This window comes from Sturnus vulgaris, chromosome 8, assembly GCF_052056855.1.
Source record: "Sturnus vulgaris isolate bStuVul1 chromosome 8, bStuVul1.hap1, whole genome shotgun sequence".
Lineage (NCBI taxonomy): Eukaryota > Metazoa > Chordata > Aves > Passeriformes > Sturnidae > Sturnus > Sturnus vulgaris.
Window position 1 is genome coordinate 33,124,144 of NC_142250.1, and position 26,894 is coordinate 33,151,037.

General features: G+C 40.6%; 1 protein-coding gene across 1 annotated transcript; it reads left to right on the top strand.

Annotated features, from left to right (window-relative positions):
* Nucleotide 1: 1 nt before the first annotated feature.
* SEC23IP (SEC23 interacting protein) lies at nucleotides 2-20,689 on the top strand. The gene is made up of 19 exons (XM_014886780.2): nucleotides 2-162; nucleotides 3,711-4,234; nucleotides 5,632-5,821; nucleotides 6,280-6,473; nucleotides 6,774-6,863; nucleotides 8,020-8,140; nucleotides 8,478-8,567; nucleotides 9,047-9,188; nucleotides 10,422-10,630; nucleotides 11,235-11,353; nucleotides 11,609-11,779; nucleotides 12,165-12,260; nucleotides 12,436-12,642; nucleotides 12,792-12,947; nucleotides 13,510-13,612; nucleotides 14,502-14,687; nucleotides 15,134-15,296; nucleotides 17,236-17,336; nucleotides 19,515-20,689. The coding sequence occupies exons 1-18, from the start codon at nucleotides 21-23 to the stop codon at nucleotides 17,315-17,317; spliced, it is 2,985 nt and encodes a 994-aa protein (XP_014742266.2). The 5' UTR covers nucleotides 2-20; the 3' UTR covers nucleotides 17,318-17,336; nucleotides 19,515-20,689.
* The last annotated feature ends 6,205 nt before the right edge of the window (nucleotides 20,690-26,894 follow it).

The window sequence follows — 26,894 nt, forward strand, 5'->3', positions numbered from 1 at the left end:
GACGTGGCCGGGGCGCGGCGATGGCGGCGGGGAAGCCCGGGGGAGGCACCGGCACCAACCTGCTCTTCTCCTCCTCCGCCACCGAGTTCAGCTTCAACGTGCCCTTCATCCCCGTCAGCCAAGCACCGGCCGCGCCGCCCGGCACCGCGCTGCTGCCCGCCGGTACGGAGAAAGGGAGACGGGGAGGGAGGGCAGCCGGGAGTGCCGGGGATGTGCGGGGTCCCGCCGGTCCCGCTACCACCGGGAAGGAGCGGTGGGGCCGGGGGAGCCCCCAGAGCCGAGCCGGGGCTCCAAGGGGGGCTTTGGGCCTTGGGAGGGCCGGTACGTGTGGGCTCGACCCGGCTCTAGGGCTCCCCGAGCCCGGTGTCCCTGACGGTGCCTCAGGAGAGCCACTGCTCGGGATTACATTCTCCGCTTTCCGGCACTTCATTTCTTCTACTTCCCCCTGCTTAATGCTTCTGAGTGTGTTTTTTAGCGCTGTGTCTAAGGAAGGGCGCTGCTCATCGCGCTTCCAGCTCACCGACGCGTCAGTGCTTCCATTCAGTGTGTATTTAATGTTTTCGCATTTTTAAGCCCTTCTCTCGTGTTATCTTCTGTTTTCCCGGTTTGAAAATAGCATCTTAAGCAGCCACCTTAAATATCCTTGCCAATTTAATCCTGGTTCTAATACCTTTTCTCCTAAAGCTTTAATGGTGTTCCCAACACATGCGTGTGCGACTTAAAATCTGATGCTCAGGCAGTTTCAGATAAAGGAATGGATTTTTCTGGGAATATATTCAGCCAGAGATTAAAGCTCAAAACATTAGAAATGCATCTAGAGATTAGATATTTCGAGTTTTACTGTATTGTACATATTGGAATTGGACTAATGACCTTTGAAGGTCCCTTTTAGCCCAAACTGTTCTATGCTGAGTCTTCAAGACTTCATTTCAAATTGTATCTTGGCTAAAATAGGTATTGATATAGGTAGAAATCAGTGCAGTACTTCTCTATAGATTTAAAAAAATGTTTGCCAAGTATGGCTTTGGAATAGTTTTTTAGATTAACTAATTTTTTTAATAGGAGAGATAAAAGCATTAAAATATTACTTGCAGTATCTAGGTAGTTGATACACGTACTAATTCAACTGTGCAATCCTCATAGTTTTTCTTTCATGCAAATATACGTTAATTTTTCATTAAGAAAATAAGACAATTTTTAAGTGCTGATCTGGGTGATAGCTTTACACAAATGACTGTCCTGGCAATTTCCTGAACATTTTGAAGCCAGCTGAGGATAAAATCTGATGGGATTTGATTAATGTGGTGAATCTTATGCTCTCCACGTGACTTAAAATTTGATCGGGTGAGGATTCATGGTTTTGCAGCTGGAGTGAATTTCAGTGTCAGAGGTTGTGCCCCTTTCTGTGTCAGTCCAAGTAAGGCCCATGTTTTGTTAAATGTTCTGTTTCCACAGTCAAGTGTACTCACCATCTGTCCAGCCAGGTGTTGTTGGGATCTTCTTCCTGAGTGGAATATTTTGTATTTAGAATCATAATTTTAAATTGTATGAAATGTAATAAGAATCAATCCAGGGATTTGTTTGACGCCTGACAGCCAACATTAGGGAGCTGTGTGCAGTCATTCATTTGTTTATCTGTCTCCAAGAGTGAGTAGTTAGTGGTTTGAGCTCTGCAGTTTGACAAGAAGATGCATTCTCTGGCTCAGGTGTGGGTGATGTAACCAATATATTTACTGTAGGATAAGTAGGAGTGTTCCCAATGAGGACGTGGCCTGATGGCACTTGTGGTTTTCTGGTGACAGTCTGTGTGTAAGGAGGGATGTACAGGATGTACAGTCACAGGTGAAGAAAGACTGTTCTGTGCATGGGGAGAGCACACGTCAGAGCTGTACACTCCTTTTTTTTACATTTGTATGACCTGCTTGTTTTTACAACACAGTTTTTGCAAAACTAGAAAAAGTCAAGACGAACAGTAATGTTTTGTGTTGGAAAACTACATGTGCATACACACATACCTATAGTGGGTTTTTTGGCAGAACTTTTGTCAACCTCATTTTCCAAGGAAAGGTGCACTTAGGCTAAATCTCCAAAACCTATTTGAAACTGGAGAACAGTAGATGTTTTGTGAACATTCGTTTGCTAAAGGCCCTGAGAACTCTGGAGCACACTGCTGCATGTGTATGGTGGCCTGACATGGTGAGGTGAAGGGCCTGCTCTGCTGCCAATTATTTGGGAAAGCTGAGAGTTGACAGTGAGGTTTGCAGTGTGCTTCTCTCTGCCCCACACTGTTTATGAAATGTGAAAGGAAGGTGGATTTTATTATTTAGAAGCTGAGACCTTTTATTTTAGCATAAATGGCTACTGCTTGCAGCTGGGAGATGATCCCCGTGCCCGACTTCAGAGTGATCATTGGGCCTAAGTGGTTTCAGCATTCTCCACACAGTGGCTCACACACAGAGATTTTGACTTTGTTCCTCAAAGATCCCTCAAAGTGGGATCAAGTGCTGGAGGTGAAAGCAAGAGGAGTTGATAACGCAGGTGATGCCTCAAATTGACACCGTCTGCACAGACTAAATAAAAGATGATTAAAATAGTTCTTTTTAATCTTGGCAGCTGTGTCTTATGGTTAATTAATTAGAACAGCAGCTTCCTTAGGGAGACTTCTCCATGGATTCCCCTGTACTCCCTTGATGTTCCCTATTACAGTTGTGTTGGCTGTGGATAAAGGCATTTGTTGTTGGCTGGTCTTGGTGTCTCTGCCTGGGGACTGAGCAGCAGAGATGCCCTGTGGTGTCATTTGATTGCCAGGCAGGTGAAACACTGCTGGTTTCTGCAGGTGTCACTGACTACTTGCAAGATGCTGTCCCTTCAGGAGGCAGTGGTGCTCAGGCCATCACAGCCTTGGGTGAGCTTACTGTGAGACCTCAAATCATGACAAACCTCCTTTGTTCCCGCTTGGTCCTAGATCATTGCAAAGTAGAAAACTGTGATCGATCAGGACCTCTTTTATTTATTTTTTCCATGCAAAAGGGTATTCATGGCCTTGCATCTTTTTAAATCCTCTCCTGCAATTTTGCAGAATGGGGACTGATTTTTCTGCATCAGAGATGTGGCTTTTATGCAAGTCTAGAGTAGGTTTTTTAGGGAGAACTGGAGTAAGTCCTGCTCATTAAGTGGCTTGGGATCATGAGTTATGGCCACCTTGCAAGTCAGATGAGAAACCTTGAGAGGGCTCTGCTGAAGGAGCAGGCAAGAATGGATGGTTTAACCTGTAAATTTGGCCTCTTTAGGAATGTTTTTAAGATCTATTCTAAAAACTGGAGTGTAAAGTCCTATGCCTAGTAGCTGTTTTCATGGTGAAAGGATATGAACCAAGACTGTCCTGACATTTGAGGGGTAAGTAAAGTTGGGAGGGATTTTAGTCCCTGCCAAATTGCCCTGGGAAGATCCCGACTCCAGTTATATTTTGGTTTCTTATTTAATATTTGTTGCTTTTTCTGTGTACACTGAGTGACTTTCATGGTCCATTTTAAATGTTCTTGAAGGCTTGGTATCTTTTGTTTTATTTTATGATGTGCTGAATCAAGGATGTGTAAGCTTTATGGGGGCCAACAGTTTTGGCCATAGCTGGTGGTGTTACAGAATATTTTGACCCCATACAGTGATTTGAAGCTCTCACAAGATCTCTGGTGATCCTCTTGTTTTTACAGATGATTCTGCAGACGTTGGGGAAGAGGACAGCTTCTTGGGTCAGACATCAGCCAGCCCCAACCCACCACAGACTTTCAGCTACTTCTCTCAAGTTCCCAGCAGCAGTGATCCCTTTGGGAGTATTGGGCAGCCACCTTTAACAACTGTTTCAACACCTGTGGGAGCACCAGCCTTCTCCAGACCTCCCACTTCACTTCCACTCGTGTCTGGCTCCCAGGATGGGCAAAATGCCTTTTCACCACATATTCCCAAATCCCAGTCTTACAGTGCACCACCCACTTCCCAGGTGGGAATGGCACCTTACCAGTCCCCTCAGCAGAGCTGTCCCCCACCTGCCAGCACTGCCCTGCCCACGGGGACCCCGCAGCAGCAGGGCTACAACCCCTACAGGCACACCACCCTGAGCAGCAGGGCCAACCCCTACCTCACCCCACCCCAGCTGCAGCAGAGCCACCCCCCCGCCACAGCATCCCCTGTGCCACCCGTGCAGATGTACCAGACACCCCCGGGGCCACTGACACAGGTATGTGACTCCTCCTGGCTACCACAGTAAAACAAGTCACTTTCCTCTTTCATCTGTGGATTTTATCTTTTGAAGATTTTTCTTCTCTGAAAAAAAAAACCCTGAAGAAGTCTTGAACCGTTTATAGCAGCAAAAGTTTTTCACTAGAAGTAGCTTGGAACTGTTGTTCCAGGAAAACTTCCTGATGTTTGAAGTGAGTGTACCCTGAGGCTGTAGCTCTGTGAGCCTCTGGGCATCAGAAACAAAGCCAGGTTGTGAAGCTCTGTTGCTCTTTTTTGTGGGTTTCTGAGTTTGCTGGGTTTCAGCTGTGCTGCTGCACTTTTTGTGCCTCAGCTTTAAATCAGGTCATTCAACCATTTCAAAGATATGGGTTAAAATCTCTTTTCAGGCTAGATTTGTTGGTGCAGCCAGAACTTTTTGAAATTAAGTCACATAAAATTGTTAGCAAACTTTGAAAAACATTGGTTAAGGATTTTGTGTGATATAAAACAGTAATCTTCATTATTTTCTACCTGCAAAAGGCATTATTACAGTAATGCAAATGGCACATTTGCCTTGAAAACAGCAAAAACTGTTTTTATTTTTGCCTGAGCTATTGCTATATTTCTGTTATCATGAATAAAGAATGTGAAGGTTATATAATGGCAAAACAGAGCAAGAGCAGTAGAACCTAAACAGTCTGGAGTTTTAGATTATGTAATTTCAGAACTTCTGTTCATTGGATTTTATATATTGTACAATATTTTGGTGCCCTTTTTTTCCCCTTTAAATGTATCATCAACCAAGGCAGTTGCTACTGTTGACATCACTTGCTTTTAGTTGTACTGACTGGGATTTTTGTACAGTTTGTATGACATCAGCTTTATGTAGGCTGTAGACCCTTTCAAAATCAATTACTTTTCTTGTGCCATTGATGCTACATTTGAGTTTGAAATCTACCTGTTCCAGTCACTTTGCAGGAAGAGAGCTATTGCTGAAGTGGCCACTTGTTAAAATTGGGAGTCTTTATGCCAAAGCATAATTATGTGTAAATGAACAGTGAGAAGAATGTGTTTTTATTTTCACATCAAATTTTGTGGTTGTAAGAAACAAGTTCAGCACAAGTTTTGAAAATTTAAGAGAATATTTGAAATCTCTCTGATTCTAGGTAATCATGATGCTAAACCATGGCAGTTTTTAACAGTGTTTGTGGTAATGATTCACATTCTTTCTCAGTTTGAGAAAGTGTAAGTTCTCAAACACATGATAAAGTGGACAGTATTTTTAGAATGGAAGGTAATGTTCTTGGGGAGGAAAACATGTTCGAAATAAAGGTTCAGAATATTTCCTATAGCAGAGTATAGAAGAGTTCTGTAAAAACCCTGTGAGATTGAGGTGCTGAGCCCATCTCTGTTCAGTTTCCACAGTCCCAGCTCCAGCCTGCCAGGCCTGCAGGGCCCCTGGTCCCAGCCCCTCCTGTGCTGCTGCAGAACCAATACGAGCCAGTTCAGCCCCACTGGTTCTACTGTAAGGAGGTGGAGGACAAGCAAATATGGATGCCATTCAGCATTCTGGATTCTGCAAAGCTAGAGGAGGTCTATAATTCTGGTAAGTTCTGTCTTGTCCAGAGGTGGGCAGAAGGACTAAAGGAAAATATTGGGGTAATGTCACTCACGTGTGTGACAATAAAACGTAAGGTTTTGAAGATGTATTTTGTGCCACTTAACTTATTTCACTGACATCATCAGTGCTTGATGCTGTCAGTGTTGAGATGCACCATCCCACATAGGTATCAGACAGAAAGATTTTCATATAGAACTCCTTGTTATTTGTGTCTTGGGTTGTCTTTTTGTTAAACGCCAGTTCTGGAATAGCTATTTGTATCTGGGAGTTTTCCCAAGCTTTTTGTTGTATACAGAGCATACAGAAAGCATCACAGTGTTACAAAGCTTCTCTGCCGTGGTGTGACTGTCACTGCTAAAGGCCTGATCACAGGAGTGGCTGGGGCTGGGCTGGAGGAGCAGAGCTGTGTTGGTGTGGTAACCACGTGTGGCTGTGTGTCCCAGTCCAGCCTGACCCCGAGAGCGTGGTGCTGAGCACGGACGGCGGCCGCTACGACGTGTTCCTGTACGAGCGCCTGAGGAAAGCCGTGTACTGGGACGAGGAGCCGTCGGAAGTGAGGCGCTGCCTGTGGTTCTACAAGGGAGACAAGGACAGCCGCTTCGTGCCCTACAGCGAGGACTTCAGTGACAAACTGGAGGTCAGGAAAGGCACAGAGACCTTGTTAGCTCATTGTGTTAACTTAGAAACAGTTCTTTCTGTTTCATGAAGATGATTTGCAGAGTGCACTTTATGGAATGTAAGCAAATCATGGGAAGAGGAGTGTCTAGAAAGCCTAGACATCAGTCCTGCACTGCTGCGGCCTCGAATCTGCTTGTGTAGCTCTACACGTGACATTTTTATATAAAGCAATTTATGTAGATTTTAACTGTAGCCATGAGGCCACAAAATACTGAGAAGGTTGCCACGCTGATTTTGTGTAACTTGTTTACTGTTTCAGGCAGAATATAAAAGGGCTGTAACTACAAATCAATGGCATCGGCGACTTGAATTTCCAAATGGGGAGACAATTGTTATGCATAATCCCAAGGTAATAGATTTTGGCAATTGTGTCTTGCAAGATTCATTAAGGGGGAGTGGGCAAATGGATGGAAGCATAAATTGAATGTGGTCCTAATCTTGCATGAAACATACCAGTTGCATGTTCTGGGTGTGTGTGCATGAAGAATGAGCACTGAACTTGTGCTTACTTCAATGTGCTCTCATGTGGTTGAAAGACAATGCTTTCTGAAACCTAAAGAGAATAATGGTTTGCATAGTAAATATTTTGGCTAAGCATAATTGGCAGCAAATGGTAAGAAATTTGATTAGTTTAACCTCAAATGAAAGATAATTAAAACAAAGAGCTTTCATGTGGAGAAGAGTATTAATCTAGCTATAAGGTAAATAATTTCTTTAAGGCCTGAGAAGGTTTCTGCTTATTTTCAGGCCGTAAGAAAGTATAGCAAGACAAGCTTTAAAAGTTACTCTAAATGCTCTGTGAACAGTTCCACGTGATTAAAACATGGACTTCAGCCTTATTGATCAATGCTGTTAACTGTTCATTTATCACAGATGCAGTAATTAATACACAGAACTATCCAAGGGCCAGAAAGGATCATGGTTGCTCCTACTTAAAGTGTTTAATAATCCTGGTTTGGGAATTCTGTCCAGTAAAAATCTAGAGAAGAAGCATTTAAACCATTTGCTGTCATAAATACGAATTCAGACTATAAGTCCTATAAACAACTATATACTTCTGAATTCCTCACTTTTTAGTGTTTCTGGACTACTTCAGATGTTGTCGTCCTCCCCTGTAAAGCACTACCCTTTTTTTTCCCCATTTTCTCCTTGTGATAAAGATATTGTAAATCAAGTGGCATTCAATTTCCTCACATTAGCAGTAATCTGCTAAGGAAGATTGGATACTGGAGACTAGGAAGGAGGAGCTTGAGAAATGCTTGGCTGAGGAGTTAAAATGGTTCAGAATCACTGAGCAGGCCCAGCTTCTTCACCTAGTGGTTACTTTGAGTCATCTGTTTGCTTTTCACACTAATGAGGATTTTGTGGAAGAAAACATTTGATTTTCTCATGCAAGGTAAAGCAATCAAAAGATATGTCCAACCATGCAGTGCTTTCAGACTAACAGTATGATTCATGAGGGTTTTCTGTGGTTGGAAATACAAATACAACTGTATTTGTTTCAGGTCATAGTTCAGTTCCAGCCTTCTGCCACACCAGATGAATGGGGCACCTCTCAAGATGGGCAGGCAAGGCCAAGGGTAGTGAAACGTGGAATTGATGATGACCATGATGAGATTCCTGATGGTAGGTGCTGACATTCCTGGTACACTTGGGTCTGCACTGGGAGCTGTCAGTTTGGATCTGTGCAGAAGCTGGACAATAGTGGGTGGAATGGCTGTGTGCTCTTTGTGCCTGGAGTCTAAAGATTAAAGTTATTCCTTCATCTCAGCTGCTTGATGAGGTTATCTGGTTTTGGGGAGTTTTAATCAAAGGAGTCCTGTGGGCTCTGTAATGTCCTGAACCATGTTATGTAATAGGCTTTATAAAACAAGTGTGGATTACACTTGCTAGACTCTGAACTTCACTCCTGCAGTATATACTGCTAATGTGAATGTTTTCCTTTTTTTTTCTTTTCCTACAGGAGAAATGTCCCAAATTGACCATCTGGTATTTATGGTTCATGGCATAGGTCCTGTATGTGACTTGAGGTTTAGAAGCATTGTTGAATGTGGTAAGTTTGGTCTTGTATAATGAGCAGTTGTATTCTTGCTGTTTAAATGTGGCTCTCTCTAGCTCATATTCAGATAAACGTAGCTTTATAATTTTTTTTAAAGAAAAGTCTCTAATGTTAAGAAGTTCCATTTTTTCATGATAATTTTCCAAAGGCAGAATCTGTGTTCTGTCTTGATGTTATTACTAGTACTAGTTGTGCAGTCTGGTACAACTGAGTAAATGAAGAAAGCCCTGTCTGGTTATGAAGTGAACAGGCAGTCATTGTGAGATAAATAGAAGCTTGCTAGAAAATCCACTCTTAACAAAAATTTGTACTTTCTTACAGTTAAAATAGTAGTACTTGAAAAGACTTCTGCCGTTTTCAGTTTCCATCATTTGTATTCTGACTGTCTGTGAAATTAAGGGGAAGGAGGGGACTATTTATGTGTTACTTGAGTACTGCAGCTATCAGATTTTCATTCTTCTTTCTCTTCACAGTTGATGATTTTAGGACTGTTTCTCTGAAGTTGTTGCAGACTCACTTTAAGAAGTATTTGGAGGAACGCAAAGTGAGTAGGGTGGAATTCCTTCCAGTTCATTGGCACAGTTCTCTGCATGGAGATGCAACAGGTGTAGACAGGTGAGGGTGTTGTTTAATGTTGAAAACATCTTAAAAACTGCTTTTTAACAGGTTATGGGAAGTGGAGAAAAAGAGCAGTTCATATGCTCTGCAGGCTAGATGAGTAAATGTATGACTAGATTAGAGAATTGCAGTTTTTTTTTAAATTAACATTTTGATGAGGAGCATTTGGAAAGCTGGAAAGGTGTGGGGAATATTTCTCTTACTTATTTTCATGCGCACACCTGTTCAGAACTGGATTTGCACGAGAGTGGCCAGTGCATGATATTTGATGATGAGTGAGTGTGTAGAGATTATGATCACAGGTATGAGGTGGTGAGACTGGAGATGTTTTGTCCATGACGTGTGGACAGTTTAATGTGGAGATTTTTCTGTTCTTTACTTTCCTGCAGTCTGATTGAGTTTGACCCTAGGAGTTGTTTCTGAGGAAGGCATTGAGCCCTCTCTCCAGTCCTAGAGGAGTACCTGAATTATGATTAGGCACTTGAGCTAATGGGTCCTTTTTTGAAGCAAAGTATCTGTATTTGGGTAGGAGTTTCAAAATCTGTTTTAAAATCCTTTCCCTATGCCTAGCCCTTTGCTGTGACTTCACATTTCAAGCTGCTTCCCTTGCTCAATAGCTGGGGAAGTAAAAATTGTGAGGAAGGCAACCTGTGCCACTTGAAGTGATGCTGATATTCTCCAGACTGTTCTAGCTCAGTCAAATCACACTGCTTTCCTCCAGCCTTGGTGTTGTATTTGAGCACTGCATGAAGAGGGATCCTTATTCTGTTAATCAAACCAGGCAGTCTCAAGTCTATAGCAATTCCAGTGCAGCTGTCTTGACTCCAGGCATGCAGATGGTAATGCCAGGCTTTTTCTTCAAAAAGAGAGTATTGCCATTCTGTGATTCTAATTTTATATGTGAGTTCCTTTTTTCTCTTCCACTTCAATCTGCTCATCAGACTTCCCGGGTACTTTATGAGAGCAGCATTGGAATAGAGAAGAGATTATTTCAGGCATCCCTTCAGCCTGGAGAGAAAGAAAAGGAGCTGTATGCTTCTCAAGTATTACAGTCAGCAGGTAGCATTAATGTGTGAATATGCAAAGAGGCCAGAAGGCTGTATGGGTTTTTAAAACCTCTTTAGAGACCCTTTCTGTAGCATTTACATTGCATTAATTTCAAAAGCTGACTAAGTCCTCACGAGTGTTTTTATAAAGCCTAACATGCTTTTAACGATTCTGTGTTACCAGGAACATAAAGAAAATCACTTTGCCGAGCATTGGTCGTCTGAGGCACTTCACCAACGAAACGCTGCTCGACATCCTGTTCTACAACAGCCCCACCTACTGCCAGACCATCGTGGATAAAGTGGGCATGGAAATGAACCGCCTGTACGCGCTCTTCATGAGCCGCAACCCCGACTTCAAAGGGGGAGTCTCTGTGGCTGGCCACAGCTTAGGTGATTGAGGAATGCTGCTTTTTTCCCAAATCAGTTCCTCCTTAAAGGAAAATGGCCCTTTTGTTATGCATAAAGCTCAAATTAGCTGTTGGGGCATGGCTGTTTTTCAGAAAACAGCTGACAAGCTCCTCTCAACAGCTGAGTTTATCTGGCTTTGAGAGAAAGTTAGGACTTCCCTCCATGAAAACTTCCTGTCTAATCTGTGTTTAAAAGTTCACGGGTTATTTGGTGTCCTGTTAGGTGAGTGATGTTTGAACCCCCACCTAGTAAAAGTACGATCATTTTTTGGAAGATAGAATAAGTGTTAGAGCAGCATATTGACTGGTTTGGACTGGAACTTTTCCTCCAGTTTATCAAACAGTCTCAGGTGCTTAAGGAAAAATAGTTTAGTCATGGCAACTACATAAGGCATGAACAGGGAAGAAAAGGGGTTGCTTTTAGCTGAGAGTGATTATGTTCAAGTTAATATATGGATGTTTGAATTCAGCCATCTCTTTTGATCAAACTATATCATGGCGTTACTATTGCATATAAATCTTGCTCAAGATTTAGGGACAGTAAAACCTGATATTTTTCCCAAGTCAACTCTAATTCCTCTTTGTAGGTTCCTTAATTCTGTTTGACATATTGTCTAACCAGAAGGACTTGGCTTCATCAGTAAATTCTGGACCATTCTCTGGTGTTAATGGGAGCGTGAAGGATGTCGCTGTTCATGATAAACAGGTAATTTGCATGCTGGTATTTCCAGGCCAAGAGATCTAATATTTTCAGTCATTTTTTCCTTAACTTTTTACAATTTATTATCTGAACCAAATTTAATTGAAAATCTGTATCTTGCTTCAATAAAAATGGATATATATTTACAGAGATAGATTGATAATGTTTTTAAGAGAAAATAGTTAAACTTGGTTTTGCTTGCTGCTTACTGGTTTTCCACTGTTAGAGGATGTGATTGTGTTTCTGTGCTGTTTTGTTGAGACGACTGAAGATACCAGTTCCTTGGGCTCCTCCATTGCTACTTCTGCTGATGACCTGTGTGAGCCAGAAGCAGAGGAAGATGTTCCTACTCTGCAGAAGACTCTGGAAATGCTCAGTTTGTCAGAGTACATGAGCATCTTTGAAAAGGAGAGGATCGACATGGAGTCTCTGGTACAAAAATGTTCACTTGGCTTGTAGGGGTTGCCCAGGGTATGGATGTTTATGTTTGGGTTTTCTTGTTTTGTTTTTCCTTCCAATTCTCTTGGCCATCAGAGCAGTTACAAAGAGAAGATCATCAATGCATGACTTGAAGACTGAATGTTCTGCAGCTCCTGTTTTTTTTTTTTTCTTGGTGTGCTGCATCCTCCCAGTTATATTGAGGCACTTTGTGTCATGTCTTTTTAAATTTTTCTATTTCTGTAGCTTTGTAAATTGACTTAACAAATTGAGAAGTCATTGCCAGTAAGAAATTATTCATTTTACTAGAAAAGTTATAAGTACTTTTTCTACTAGAAAAATACGTTTTGATGTGTGTGTTTGGTGTTTGTTTCTTTAGCTCATGTGTACAGTTGATGACCTGAAGGAGATGGGAATCCCTCTTGGACCAAGAAAGAAAATAGCTAATTTTGTAAAAGACAGAGCAGCCAAGCAGGTAAATACATACTTCAGGATTGAAATAAAAAGTTGTTCAGCAAAACTGACTTCCTTGCTGTGGAGTAGCTTCTATTCTTGAACACTCTTGTTAACATCCTGAATATATTAAGGGAATTTTGACAGCTGTGAAATTAACTTTTTTTCCTCCCTAACTTTAAAACTTTTCTCAAAAGGAGCAGAAGAAAGCAGTAGCAGAAAAGAAAGCTGTGCTGGCTGCCACACTCCAGACTCAAGAAGACAGCCAGAAACCAAAAGAGGCAGTTTCTTCTGTCTCACCTTCAGAGTCTGGTCAGATGAACTCAAAGAGGAAGCTCCCAGTTGGTGCATCTGTGTCTTCTGTGAACATTGACTATGAATACTTTGAAGTTGGAACTGGCCAGGTGAGACTACGTAGATCTAAATGATTTCAACAATTTAAAAGGATTTGATCAATTCTGTCTTTTCACCGTTTTTTTTAATATTGATGACCTTTTCTACTTCCTTTGAAGCTGACAGTTCTGAGAGATATGTGTCTGATTTCTTCTGGTAGGTTTCTGTGGTTTACAGTGCACTGGACTTTGAACCAGATATTTTCTTTGCTCTCGGTTCCCCTATTGGTGTGTTCCTTACAGTGAGGGGTGTGGAGAAGATTGATGAAAACTACAGGCTCCCAACCTGCAAAGGGTTCTTCAATATCTATCACCCAGTGAGTAGCAGTGCTTTTGAGATTTGATTTTAGTTGATGTAGATGACACAAAAGGCAGAATACTAAGTTTTACCTTCTGAGCATTACACCTATTGTTCCCCTGTGTCCAGTTCCCAAAACACTTCCAGGCATGGGTTGTTTTGATAATATTTGCCTTTTCTCTTTGCCAAATAAGGGAATTTTTTTGGGGGGATGGGGGTTGTTTGGAGTTTTTTTCATTAATTTGAGGCCACTCTTGTAGATTTTTCTGGAATATTTGTATTTTTACATGCAATGTTTGTCCTTCTCTGTCTCATTTTGTTTAACAATTCAATGCTGATAGAGATTGAGTACAAGGAAATCTTGCTGTTGTGTTTCCTCATTGGAATCTCCTGTAGGAAAACAAGACCAGAGTGGTTCATGAACCTGCTTAATATGTCATGAACTGAATTTCTGTAAATTCAGATAGCTCAGAATTCAAAAATGTTTGTCTGTAAACCATAAATGGGGATTTTTTCACTGAAATGTGGTAATTAGAATAATTTTAACGATAACTTAATGTCAATGTGTTGTCTCTTAACAGCTTGATCCAGTAGCTTACAGGTTAGAACCAATGATCATTGAAGACACGGATTTAAAACCAGTTCTCATTCCACATCATAAAGGCAGAAAAAGACTTCATCTGGGTAAAAAGAAAACTTACTTCATATGGATCCTATTCATTATTTGTTCATATAATGCATTAGAATATTGTAAGATTTTAAGAGATTAATGAATATTCCTGGATGTCTGACTCCATATTTTTTCCTAAACATCAGAGGTGATTCCACCCAGCCCCATAAGTTGGCCATTCACAATCTCATTCAAAAGTAATAATCATATTTCCTCCAGATTTAATCTTCTCATTCCCAAAGTTCTGTTAAAAAAATTGCTGTGGAACAAAAACTAAATTTACTGGTGTCCCCATAACCACCATGATGTGTTTAACCAGAGTCTGTTCAGTGTTGGAAACCCTCAGGGAAAAGGAGGTTCTGTAGCCATTGGAGGGCAGGGACTGATGTTGTTGCTCATGGTTGCACATCAGAACAAGGTGCTCTGCTTAAATTTTGCACATCTAATAAAGAAAGTCATTTTGCTGTTGTGCAAGTTCACAGAGCCCTCCTGAAAGCCTCTCTTCAGGCACTTGGGGAGATTCTGCAGCATCTGTCCTTTGGAATTGTCCATTAGAGTGAGTCTGCTTTGCTAGACTGCACAAGATACTTGTTTCAGATTACAGCTCTCCAAAATTGTGTATAGTAAAGGAGAAAAATATGGTCTGTTGCTCCTTACTGTTTTTACTTTGATATAGGTGGATTCATTGACCCATTCAGTAAGAAGTCAATTGTTTATTAATTGCATTTCACCTAATCTTTTAAAATTGAATAGAGAAGCAAGAAACACACATTTATGACATAGCAGGCCTGTTTCACCTGGTAATTGGGATGTTTATTGAACAGAACTTCATCATTCTGGTTTTAGTTGGTAATTTTAAATACTTCTGAAATAAATGTTTTGTTTGGTTTTTTTCTTTCTCAGAGCTGAAAGACTCTCTGTCTCGTATGGGATCTGATCTGAAGCAGGGCTTTATTAGCTCTTTGAAGAGTGCATGGCAGACCCTTAATGAATTTGCACGTGCTCATACATCTTCAACCCAGCTGCAAGCAGAACTGGAGAAAGTAGCTAACCAAATTAAAGAGGAGGAAGAAAAGCAGGTGGTGGAAGGTATGTGGACACATTATTGGTTTTCCTGTAACTTACTTATCTCAAACAAGTTGACATGAGTATCCCAGTGACTGTTTGCTATTGATTTTCCTGACTCTGTTAAGGAGGTCTCTGCTAAATGCCAGGTTCCTACCAAAGCTGCTTTGTCACTCTCCTCCTCAGCTGGGTGTGGGAGAGAAATTACAATGAAAGATTTGTGGGTTGGAGTGAGTTCAGGGAGAGATCACTCAGCAGTTCCTTCTTAAGAAAACTGTTGAAACTGTTAGGAAAGAAGTAAGCCTATGGTTCAGTAATCTTTCTGAACCATGCTGGGCAGTTCAGGTTGTTATTATTGTCTTAGCACAAACACTTGGAAATAACAGCAGAAAAAATGGGTAATATTTCTTAATTATAGTCAAGCAGGCTGTGCTTGAATACAGTTTAAATCTAAAACTTTTTGATTTTAGCTGAGAAGATCACTGAAAGTCCAGACCCTCCAAAAGATGAAGATGTTTCAGTGAAGGTTGGGATGCTAAATGGAGGGCGTCGCATTGATTATGTTCTACAAGAGAAACCAATAGAAAGCTTCAATGAGTACCTGTTTGCTTTGCAGAGTCACCTGTGCTACTGGTAAGGGGAAATATCTGTGATCCAGAAATACTGCTGAAGGTACACAGTATGTGTGATTGTCCAGGAGTGTCAGGCTCAGGGTGGTGTGCTTGGATGTCACTAGCTGGTAATCCAATTTCAAAGTAAAATCCTGTGTTAGCACACAGTGAACAAATCTGCTTGCAATACAGACATTGCACACTGTTCTCCCAGCCTTTGACACTCCAAACACACGTTTTTAGCTACTGTCATTTTCAAAACAAAGAGAGCTCTGGAAGCATTTTCACAACTGTAGTTTTTCAAATAAAACTGTTCACAAAGGACTTTTATTAGACTACAATAAGTGGTGAAACTTTATTGCTTTTTCTGGCAGAGCAAAGGACGTGTGAACTATATTTAACACCACACCTTGGTGTGTAATAGCCAGCCTTGGGTGTCAGCTGTGAGCTGTGCAAAGTGATGTCGGTGAGGGAAGAGTGACTGGTCTCTCATTTTGAGTTCAGCAGGTGCTGGACAAAGAGTGCTCTACATTCTTTCTGAAGGTTTTGATTTTCAGTAGGTAATTTTCAGCAGTCATTTTTGACAGAGGTTAAAATACAGCTCTGAAGGGTCTCATTAGAGCCATCATCACTTTCCCGGGGAAGCTCAGCACCTGGCAGAGGAGGGGTAACCGGGGCTGCTGTGAGCACTGAGCTCTGTCAGTGTCACCCGGTGGTGGCAGTGCCGTTCCACAGGCAGGGCTGAAGGAATGGCAATTCTTTCCACAGGGTGGCAGCCCATCACTGCCAGGATTTTAAAAACTTGGTACTTGTAGCTGTTTTTGTCATTGGAGTAAAGGAAGATAAGCACAGTGATTAATGACCCAAATAGAAGAACATTTTTTTCCTAAGGAATAGTGGGAAAAGCTTTAAATGAAATGCTCTGAGTGTTGGATAGATTGGAGCTTCTGTGTTGAACCTTCTGCTTGCTTGTTTGCTGCTCTTTGACTGCAGAGACCATCAAGAAATGTCTGTGCTGAATTGTGGAAAATACATGTAGTCCCTTAGCTTGCATGTTTAATTGTGTACTGGTGTTCTGCAAATTATGTTCCTCACATTTGGAGGATCACAGTTCTGACCATCTAATCTCCTTTATGGCTCCCTGTATCATTTATTTTAAAAACCACAGGAAACTGCACTCATCTAAGAACTCCTGCAGCTCTGGAACTTTGTTAAAATTTGCCTGTTTAACATTGTTATTTTTTATGTTGGTATTGTTTATGTGTGTTTAAATAACGTTTTATAGATGAAGAAGAAAATTAAGTCTAGTCATGTTAACTTTAAGTTCAGGTAGCCCAAAGCTTTGATTTTTGAAAAGAGGAGGAAAAACAGCCACTTGAAACATGGCACATGAATGATGTTAATCTTTAAATTATTTGAGAGCTATCAAATGTTTTTGTGGTAGGGAAGAGAGGAAGACTATGAGTATTTTACACAGTCTGTTTACAATTAAGGACCTGCCAGTTAGAGAAGAATTAGAATATTGCTGCTAGAACTGGGCTAATTAATAGAGTGGGACATAATGAGTAGAATGAGGCATGGAATATATTCAAGACAAAAAGTGATGCATTATTTGGGGAGATTAAGACAAAGAAGTGGATAGAGGAGGGGATTTGGAGTTGCAGCACAGCAAGTTAGGGAGGACAGGAGGAAAAAATGCACTAGAAAAAAGATAAGTGCATAGGTTAGGGTTGATAGCAGAACTAATTCAAAACTTGTGTAGAATTATAGTTTGAAGGAACTAGGTAGAGGTAAGGCCATGTTCATGAAAAATAAATACTAGGCCAAGAGGCTGTGCAAACTTTAGAGACTGAAATAGGATGGAATGTGGCTTAGGAGAATTAGAAGATGAACCATATGGGGCTAAATTCTTTTTTTTCTTCTCTTTTTCCCTTTTGTTTAATTTATTTCATTCTTCATAGGGGATCTGAAGACACTGCCTTGCTGTTTCTCAAAGAGATATACAGGACCATGAATATCAATCCTGAGCAGCCACAGCATTGATGTATAAAAACATGAATTTGTAAGTTTGCTCTAATGTAACTTCTGTGCTCATATCAAATTAAGCTGCAGCTTAGATGTGCTTTACTTTCCCTTTCTCCTCTGAATTTTAAATTATGAAGCAGACAGCCATAAAATGTCATTCTGATTGCAAAAACAATTTCTAAACTTGAATTCAGAGGAAGCCTTTTGAGTTCTTCTTTTGATTCCCAGAAGATGGCTGATGTTAGTGCTTTTGGTATTGGATAAGAATTGCTACTACAAATACAACCAAAGTTTGATCTCTTTATTGCTTCTCTCTCAGTTCTTTTGTTCAGCGAATGTTCAAGAATAGGAAAATTTGGTGAAACTGGATATGATGAAACTTTATTTTCAGTGCAGTAGATTACAGAACCCCAGTGTGTTTCACTGCTGCAATGGCCATATTGGATTGGTTGCCAGCAAAAAGCTGTTTGTCCCCTAAGAAGGTGTTAAACATTGCTGTTGATAAATTAATGAGACCCTTATATAAGTCAGTATTTTATTACCTTTGTATAGATTAAGAATTCCAGTAGAACAAGTGAAAAGACACAGCATGGAAGTTTGCTTTGAAAAGAAATTAAATACACATTATAATTGAGTATCTTTTTAGATCTGAAATATTCTTGCAGGTATTTTTATTTTAAGATGTAGGTTTCCAAACTGAGGATCTGTATTGTATCAGTTTGCATCACTGGATGTTACAGAATAGAAAATACTTTGTTTTGAGAGGCAAGGAAGAAATAATATGCACCTTGCCTTTTTGGAATCATACAAGATAGTTTCTGATGTATTTCTCCATTTTCAGAAGAGCTGATAATGTCAAGGTACATAAATACACAGCATGAAGAGAAATGCTTGACATTTCAGAGGAAGATTTTAGGTATCTTTCATTGCTACCATACAGTTTGAGTACTCTTTTGTAACAGAATGCTTCTGATGGTCAGTTGATAGCAGCCTTTTTTAAAATAAAATGTCAAGGCTGATCAAATGCATTTCTTTAAAGCATGGAGAAGTAAAAGGAAAAAGGCACCAGCTGGCTGCACAGCTCTGGCAGTGGTGTATCAGTCATCACAATGGCTTATGCAGTCTCAAGCCACAGTTGCAGAATTTTTTCTCTACTTCTACTTCTTTATGATGACTCTGGTTGAAATCATAGGAATGTCATTGCAAAGGAAATGCCTTCAAGCCTCATTGCAGGGGGGAATGGGATGTGATGATTTATCAGTGCAAAGCTCAGAGGAGCTTGTTGCTCAGCTGCAGCAGATACTGGGATAATTGTGGTTTTTTCATTGAGAACTACACAGTTGGGGGACAGCTTGGCAGGATGTCACACAGCAAAGCACAGTCAGGGAAGTCTAGAATTCCATCAGGAATTCCTCAGAATGTCCCTCAGCACTGGCTTGACTGGACAGTGTTTGAGATTGGGATTCAGGTACCAGAGGCTTAAATGGGAGGGCAGAATGCACTGAAGTGGTGTCTTGGGAAGGCTGCACACCACGAGACCAGGATCTTTTCAACATGACAAGAAATGCCTTTACATGTGCTGTGTAAAATACCACATGACAAGGAATCTGGAGGTACTAAAGTGGAAAATTCTCCCAAGTGTTAGCAGTTGTGGGGTTTTTATCTTTTTTTCTATTCTTTTAAGACCTTAAAATGTGAAGGGTGATGGTGTGAAGTTAATTATCCAGTAATGCCTCTGACAATAGCATCCATTTTATTTTGTATGAGTGACTTGATTTAGTCCTTCTAGACCATCTTGAAGCTGCTCTTTGTGAAACAGTAGTGTAAAGTTTCATGTAAACAATGGAAAGAAGTGCACCAGCAGATTAAATCTTGGACATGTAAACTATCACCATCCTCACTAGGATAATTTATTACCAAAAACTAAAGAGTCTAACAGCTGGTTAAAATGTATAATAAATGACACCCTATTAGCAGTTGTTGTGAGCTTTTTATGTTTGCAGTTGTAATTGGCAATTTGTGTTCACAGAAAGTACATTTCAGAGGCTTACTGTATGCAAAGTTTGATTAAAAACGTGTATGGATTTTTAGATCTTTTTGAATCCTCTTGAAATTGAATGGTGACATATTTAATTTGATTAGTACTACTGCAGGAATACAAAACTTGATAGATTTCCTGTTTCCAATATGTCCATGTTCTGTTCTCTCTGCACAGCCATATCCATTGCTCCAGCAGACCTGGTGAAAAACCCTCTGAAGAACATCTGGTATTTTCATAGTTGCATATGACAGGATAAGCATCAGAGGTTTTTTTTCCTGACAGTCCAGAACTTTCTTGGATTCTACCTTCTTGTGTCACTTGAAGCAAACTTAAGTTATGAGATGATCAGCACGGTCATTCAGGAGATGGATGGAATGACACAGTTTTGATCTTAAATCACTTCAATTGTACCATTGCCAAATATAAGGTGATTGAAGAAGGTTTTTTGGCATGCAAATCATAACTTCTCTCCTTCAGCTCTCCTGTCTCAGCTGGCTGCCAGACATGCTTTGCCTACCAAGGCAGCATGTTCTTAGTAGAAAGGACTTGATGAGAAACAGCAATAATCTACTTTTCTTGACACATTTGTTTGTCCACCTTTGAGAAATGAAATGTGAACTGTAGTTATAACCGTCCTTAATGCAGATTACACAAACCAGTTCATATTTACTAAAAACTAGAACCAGATTCATTTTCTTACTATTGTAAGTGTGATGGAGATTATTTTATAAAGACCTTTTTAAGCCTCTGTTAAGAGTTTTATTGTGGCTTTTTTTTAAGTAAAAATGAACCTTTGACTTTGAAAATATTAGAAGTTTGTTACAGCTAGTTCAGTGTTCACATATCCTAAAATGAGGAATGATTTAAAATGACATTTTGATCTGGTAATTATAGAATCACAGACTATTCTGAGTTAATTAAGGAAATTTTAGTGAAACTAGGCCACAATTGCAACTAAAACACTTACCTTGACCTTGCAGTTTAATATCTTAAAACAGTTACTGTAAACAGGAACCTGAAGTTTATGGGTGCTAGATAATAATCTAGATCCAGCCCTGCAATCCAGACTCCATTTTCATGTACTGAGGTTGAGGTGAGTTAGGTATTGTGAAATCCTTGGAATTCTTGTCTGAATACTGAGCTGCTGTAACTTTCCTCTGGCTTCAATTTACACACACATTGTGGCTTTCCTTAATATTAGTGGCTTAACCTTATTCCTGACTATTTGCCTCTGTTATTGCAGTAAACAGATTTTGAAATGCAGTATGTTTTTTTTTCCTTGATATATGTAAAATACACATTATTGTGTATATAAACTGATGGCTGTAATTAAAATAACCTTACTTCCAGTGGGTCTTTACAACAAGGTTTTGTATTAAATCACAAAAAAGAGCTTGGAGGGTTGCTTAGTCCAACATCCCTGCTTAGGGCCTTGTTCAAGGCTGGAGATCCTTTGTCTCTCTGGCCCTGTTTTAATGTTTGACTACTAGGATTGTAATTTCTTCCTAATACACAGTTGAAATTTCCTGGGTGGAGCTTGTATCTCTGGCCTTTGTCTTTTCTCTGCATCTTCAAGAATAACATCTGTCTTCTCTTTTACTCTCACATCTGACAGTTGAGGACAACAAGATTTTCCTGTTTGGCTTCTCCTGCCATGGGCTGTGACCCTCTAGTGAGTCCTGTGGCTTCCCACTGAACTGGCTTTCCAAAATCCTTCTTGCTCTGGGGAGCAGGTTTGCCAAAGAAAGCTTTTTATCCAAAACAGACAACTGTCTTTCTATCTTTATAAATTAACTTGTCAGACAGAAGTTTTTTTAAGCTTTACAATGTCCTTTGTTAGTTAGAACACAGGTTTGGTTTTTTTTTTTAATATATATATATATACAACAAAACCCCATGACCAGTGGCCTCATTTTTATGTTAAATGTCAGAGTGGAAGGTTATATACACTTGTATTTATCAACTCTCTGTCACAATCTGATGAGTTTGCTTAAATAGCATTTTTCAGAAGGTGCTGGGCTTTGACACATCCCCTTGGGAGGGGACAGCAGCTCCAAGGACAGTCAGATTTCATGGGTGTGAGAGAGGAGTTGTTGCAGGGACATCCTGGCTGGCAAGGAGCTGCCTTTGCAGTGGAAGAGGGAACAGGAGGATGCTGCAGGAATGAGGAGCATCTGGAGTGCAGAAATTGGTTTGGGAATATGGCATAAAAATTAGTCCTAGTTATAGAAACAAAAATGGGCTGCAACTACAGCAATAAGCCATTCTTACATCTTAAAAGCAAATGGAAGTTTAGACATCAAGGAGGAAAAACTGACTGTGACCTATGGTTACATAAAGCAAAAATAAATAGAGTTTATAGAGTGATTTAAAATCTGCTACAACTGAGTACTTGCTTCCTCAGCAGAAATCTTCCTTGTATGCTGCAACACACTCCATACACAGCACAGCTTCCAGTATATCCAGTAAATTTTGATTTATTTTTATATGCATTATAATGCATAATTAAACAGATAAGGCTAATTACACTTTAATCAATTTAAAGTTTTCCCTGCTATATTTTCATCTGTGCTGAAGTGATTGTAAGCATTTTAAAAAAAAAAATTGTCCAGAAGATTTTTTTTAAAAATCAAAATAATTATGCAACAGGGTGTAGTTGGACAGGAAAGGAGGTGGAAATTTTAATGAATTAATTCCAAGCAAGAAAATCAAAGTCTAAGAAATCCAATACCTTCCAAAAAAATTCTCATTTGGGCAGAAGTGAATTTTTCATTGAAAACTTTTTCTTTTGGAAAACTTTTTATCCACTGCTTCTCTCACTCTTCCAGATCTCCCTGCTTCTGCCAGTAGAAATGTTCCTGTCCTTTGGGAACACCTCCTCACACAGCTCTTCATAAAAGTAGCACAGTCAAATAATTCCTCCTGGTATTGGGAGATGCCTTGCACAGCTCAGAAAATTTCCAGTAACTGTACTAGAACTGTCCTGGTCCTTTCCCAATTAATATTAAATTAATACTTCTGACTTTGTGTCTGCAATATGACAAACGTTTTACAAACTCTGTCTAAAATTCTATTTCCATAATAATATTCTCCCTGTTTCCTCTTTGCATGTGATTTTTTTAACATGTGATGAATAATAAAATCCAGCATTTCATGTTTCCTATAAAATGTGCTGCTGGTGGAGACTGGATCTTCAAACAGGAGCAGGGATTGGGGAAGAGCTGTATTAATCATCCCTTTGAATTAGGGTGTATGCCTCAGAGTTTAAATAATAAATCCCATTAATTTCTATTTAATAATGGGAAATATTTCACATGCCTCTTCCCATTTCAGTGCTCTTGGCAAACCTGTGCTTAATCCAAATGGTGGAATCACTGGCAGCTACCTACATTTAATAGGAGCAGTCTGGGGTTTTTTTTCAGTGTTCTGACAGCAACTCTTGAACTCTGAGCTTGGCTCTAGACTTGATTTTCCTAACTTCAAGTCAGGATTAACTTCCCAAAGGCTGCAGTGTAAATATGATTCCAGGCAGCCTGCAGGGCATTTCCACAGAGCCACTGAGGGGGTGTTTCTTTGCTTCAGCTGCAGATTGACCAGGGATGTTCTCTGCAGAGTTCTCATCCTGCTGTGGTGACAGGAGTGGGGTGAGGGGAAGCAGGAGATGGGTTCTGGGTCCCACACAGCTCCTGGATGTCTGCCAGGAGGGAACAATGGGCATTGCAGCCATGAGCTGGGATCTGGTGCATCCAAACAGAGTCTTGGAACATCCTTGGCCCTGCACGTGGGGTTTGACCAGAAAACATGGGAAATGTGAACCTTGTGTTCTTTTGCTGTGTGATGCAAACAGCTGAAGAAAAGCAGGAATGTAGATGTTACCCATAATCACCAGGACCCAGGGCTGTCCCTGCAGAGCTGCTTTCCTGCTGGACAGCCCCCATTTCTCCAGCCTGACCAGCAGCACAACCATCACCCAGCACTTCCTTTTAGGGTTTATTCCTAACTACAAAACGACCTATGGACAAAAAAAAATAAAGTGCTCTGCCCTCTGTTGCAAATCAAAGTATTTGTCTTTTTTTCCACAGTGGAAATTTTCAGTGACCTGAGCAGAGGTGGCCACGAGTACAGGGTTTGCTCCAGTTTGGAGAGCAGAGAATCCCACCTAATGCAGCCCCTTGAAGGTAAAATGCAGTTCCCCAAAGTGCAGGAGGAATGGTGCTTTCAGCTCCATGGCTCTTAAAACACAGAACTCTCAGGCTTCCTTTACATATGGAGGCTGTAAAAGAAACGTCTTTTATATGTCTATAAACCAGCTTCAGATCCATATAAATCCAGACAATCAAAAGTGAAGTGTGTCTATTTTAGAGATGCTTATAGAGAACAAAAGCCTAAAAGGAGAACAAATCAAGCAGTTGACCTTGTAGCTCACTTTCTGTCAAAAAACAGTTCAAAAAATAATTTTTAATGTGATCTTGTTAAAATAACCTCATGAATGCAATCGAAGCAATGTTTATGCTTGGGCCTGCTCTGAGTTCATGAGTAGGACAGGGTTTATTTAGAAACCAGGAGTTCACTTGAGAGTAGTGAGAAGCCAGATTTTCCTAAGCTGAGGTTTGTTATGATTGTTATTTGGTTATTCATCTGTTGGTAGCTTGGGAGATTCATGGTGTTCTCTGCATTGCAGGATGTTCAGGTATGGTTGTTCAGTCCCCACTTTTCTGTCTGCACAAAGGACTAAGAAAATGCAGCTCTGAATATCTAAATAACCAGCTCTAGCTCTAGCAGCCACCAGGGAGGCTCTAAAGTGGTGTGGAAGGGAGCTGGAGAAGGGATCTGAGGGAGAATCTGGTCTCAGATTTCTGTCCATATTAAGCAGCCAGGAAAAAGGGAGCTCAGCTTTGCCATGGCAAATACTTCCTCTGGTTTTTCCCCTTCACTTCTCAGTGGAAGCTCCATGTGGAGAAAATACTGACAATGAAAAACAGGAGTTGTAGCTGGAGAGCAGAAATAAATCACCTCTGAAAGTCCTTCATGAAGGTGGCAGCATTTCTGCAAAATATCTTGGCTAAATGATTTGTTAAGGGACCATTCTTTCTCAGAGCCGAGTTCTGTCAATAAATAAGATTAGTTTTGCTTTTCAGGCCATCCTTTGTACAAATATATGTGGTTTCAGCCACTGGAAGCCCCTTTGTTAATAAGGTCATGATACACGTTTATTGATTGAGATGTAGTGACATCTCATATTGACTGATTTGTGAAATCCTCTCAGGAGATAATACACTTAGAAAACAGTGGTGCCTGACAACAGCATCAAAAGAGCTATTAACAGAAACTGCAAACTGAGACAGAATTAACAATTAGGTATAAATGCATATGTGTGTATTATGTGTTTAGGTAATGAGGCACCTGTTTAAAAAGTCCTGAGGACAGAGGAGGGATTTCTCCTGGAACATCAGTGCTTGTTTTGCAAAGGAGCTGAGAACCTCTGCACTGTGACCTCTGAAGCAGGAACCCACTGCAGCCTCAGAGCCTGGGCACAGAAAACTGCCTGAGCAGGAGCTGCAATAAACTGGGTTTGGCTCCCAGTCCTCCTGAGCTCAGCCATCTGTGCAAAACTGCCATGTGCAGCCAGGTGTTCTATTACTCATAAACTGGAAGAGGAAATAAAGAAGTGCCAAATACATGTGGAGACAGTGGGCAGCTTCTTCAGCCTTTGTCCTTTACTCTGATAATAGATCCCAAGCCTAACCCTTCCTCCAGGAGAAATTATAAAAGTTATAACGCCTCAAAGATATATTGAACTGAAATACACTTGAGTTATTTCAATATGTCCCCAATATATTTTTAATATGACCTTGACTTGTTACCTTTTTTTAAATGGCATTAAGTTCAAAATGCCAGCTGCAGCAGACCACTGACACAGCAGATTCAAGGCAGGAGTGGAAATGTGTCTCTGCTGTGTTCAAAGGGCTCCTTTTACCCTAATGTGAACTTAGTAATTAATTCTGCAACCACTCAGGTGGTGTTTTGACATATTTGGAGTAGGAACATCACCCTACAAGCCTTTCCCTATTTTCATCACTCAGCTGCCTGCTTGGATGTGCCTGTGCAGCTGTGAGGCGGCCTGGGGACCTGGACTCAGATTAAAAGTAGTTCAGAAGAAAAAAAAAACAAACATTTTCCTCTGGATCAGCTCCTGGTTCAGGTGAATCAAACATCTTCTCAGCCACAGCAGAGGCAACAGCTTGGGGCTGTGGAACTTAGGCCAGCAACACTGCTGGAAACAAATGCTTGTCAAGCTGTTCCTTGGGAGGTTTATGTGGCAACAACTATTTTTTTATTATTTTAGGTGAAAACATATAACAGACTTGCTGTCTGAACAACAACTCTTCAGGTGTCATTTGGTATCTGTGCAGACTGGACTACTTAACAAATATCTTCTGCATTCTTTAATCTGAGTCATTGTTATAATGTATAAAGGGTTTTTGTTCACTGCTGTCCATGGGAGGTTTTTAGCCAGGCAGTTTCCCGTTGACTACAAGCAAATATCCTTAGCAAAAAATCTCAAGTACCATTAGCACAGGAGTAAAAACCCTTTGGACAGTCTGTGTGTGCTGAACTCACAGTGTGCCTAATTTGCTGATAAATGTACCTTGTTAGGTATCATTTTCTCCAGATTTGCATTGACCTTTTCTTGAATTTCAGCAGGAGGTTCATAGTTAAAGTACAAGATAATTAATGGCCTAGCTAATCATATCAGATGTTGTACTGGAAGCACTGAGGGTGAAGCAATTAGGGATTAGTTCAGTAGAAGTTAATATAAGGCTAAAAACATTGTGGGTTTGGGCTTGGCCAGCAGTGAAACTTTGGAAATTTGTAGGAAGGACAAACTCTTTCAAAACAGGCATAAATTCAATGGGCTTAACACTGGTGCTTTATCAGCCACAGCCCTAAGGAAAGCTTGAGGCATCCTGTGCTTTCACTACTAGAGGTCAGGATTTTGAAGTTCACCAAATTTATTTAAAATTGGAGCTGATGGTAGGACGAGGAAGAAAAATTTGTACAACCTTAATTGCTGAAAATTGTTAAGAAAAACAGTGTGAAGGATTGTTTTGGGAGCAAAGTAGAAAAACTTTTTGCAGAGAACTTGTCTGTGCTGGCAACTGGACCCTCCTGTGGCTGAGCAGCTCCTGGTCTTTACCTGGCACAGTACCTGAGATGCCCCTGATGGGAGCATGACTGCACCTCTGCTGGGCTTCTTATCCTGCCCAAGGAAAATGCCTCATTCCAAAAACCCTTCCTTGCCTGCTGCATCGAGTCCAAGCTCATTTCTTCGGGTCACAGAGTCAGCTGTGGAGGCTCAGAGCCTGCAGGAGGGCTCAGCTCTGCCCACACAATGTGTCTGCAGAGAAATGAAATTCTATTTTCCTTTTACTGCTCTTCATTCCAGGTGTCTGTGTATGTAACTCTCCAAGGCACCTTTGCAGCACCTTGCTAATCAAAGCAATATTCTGCAACATTGTTTTCTTACACTGCCCACATTTATTACAATGGAAT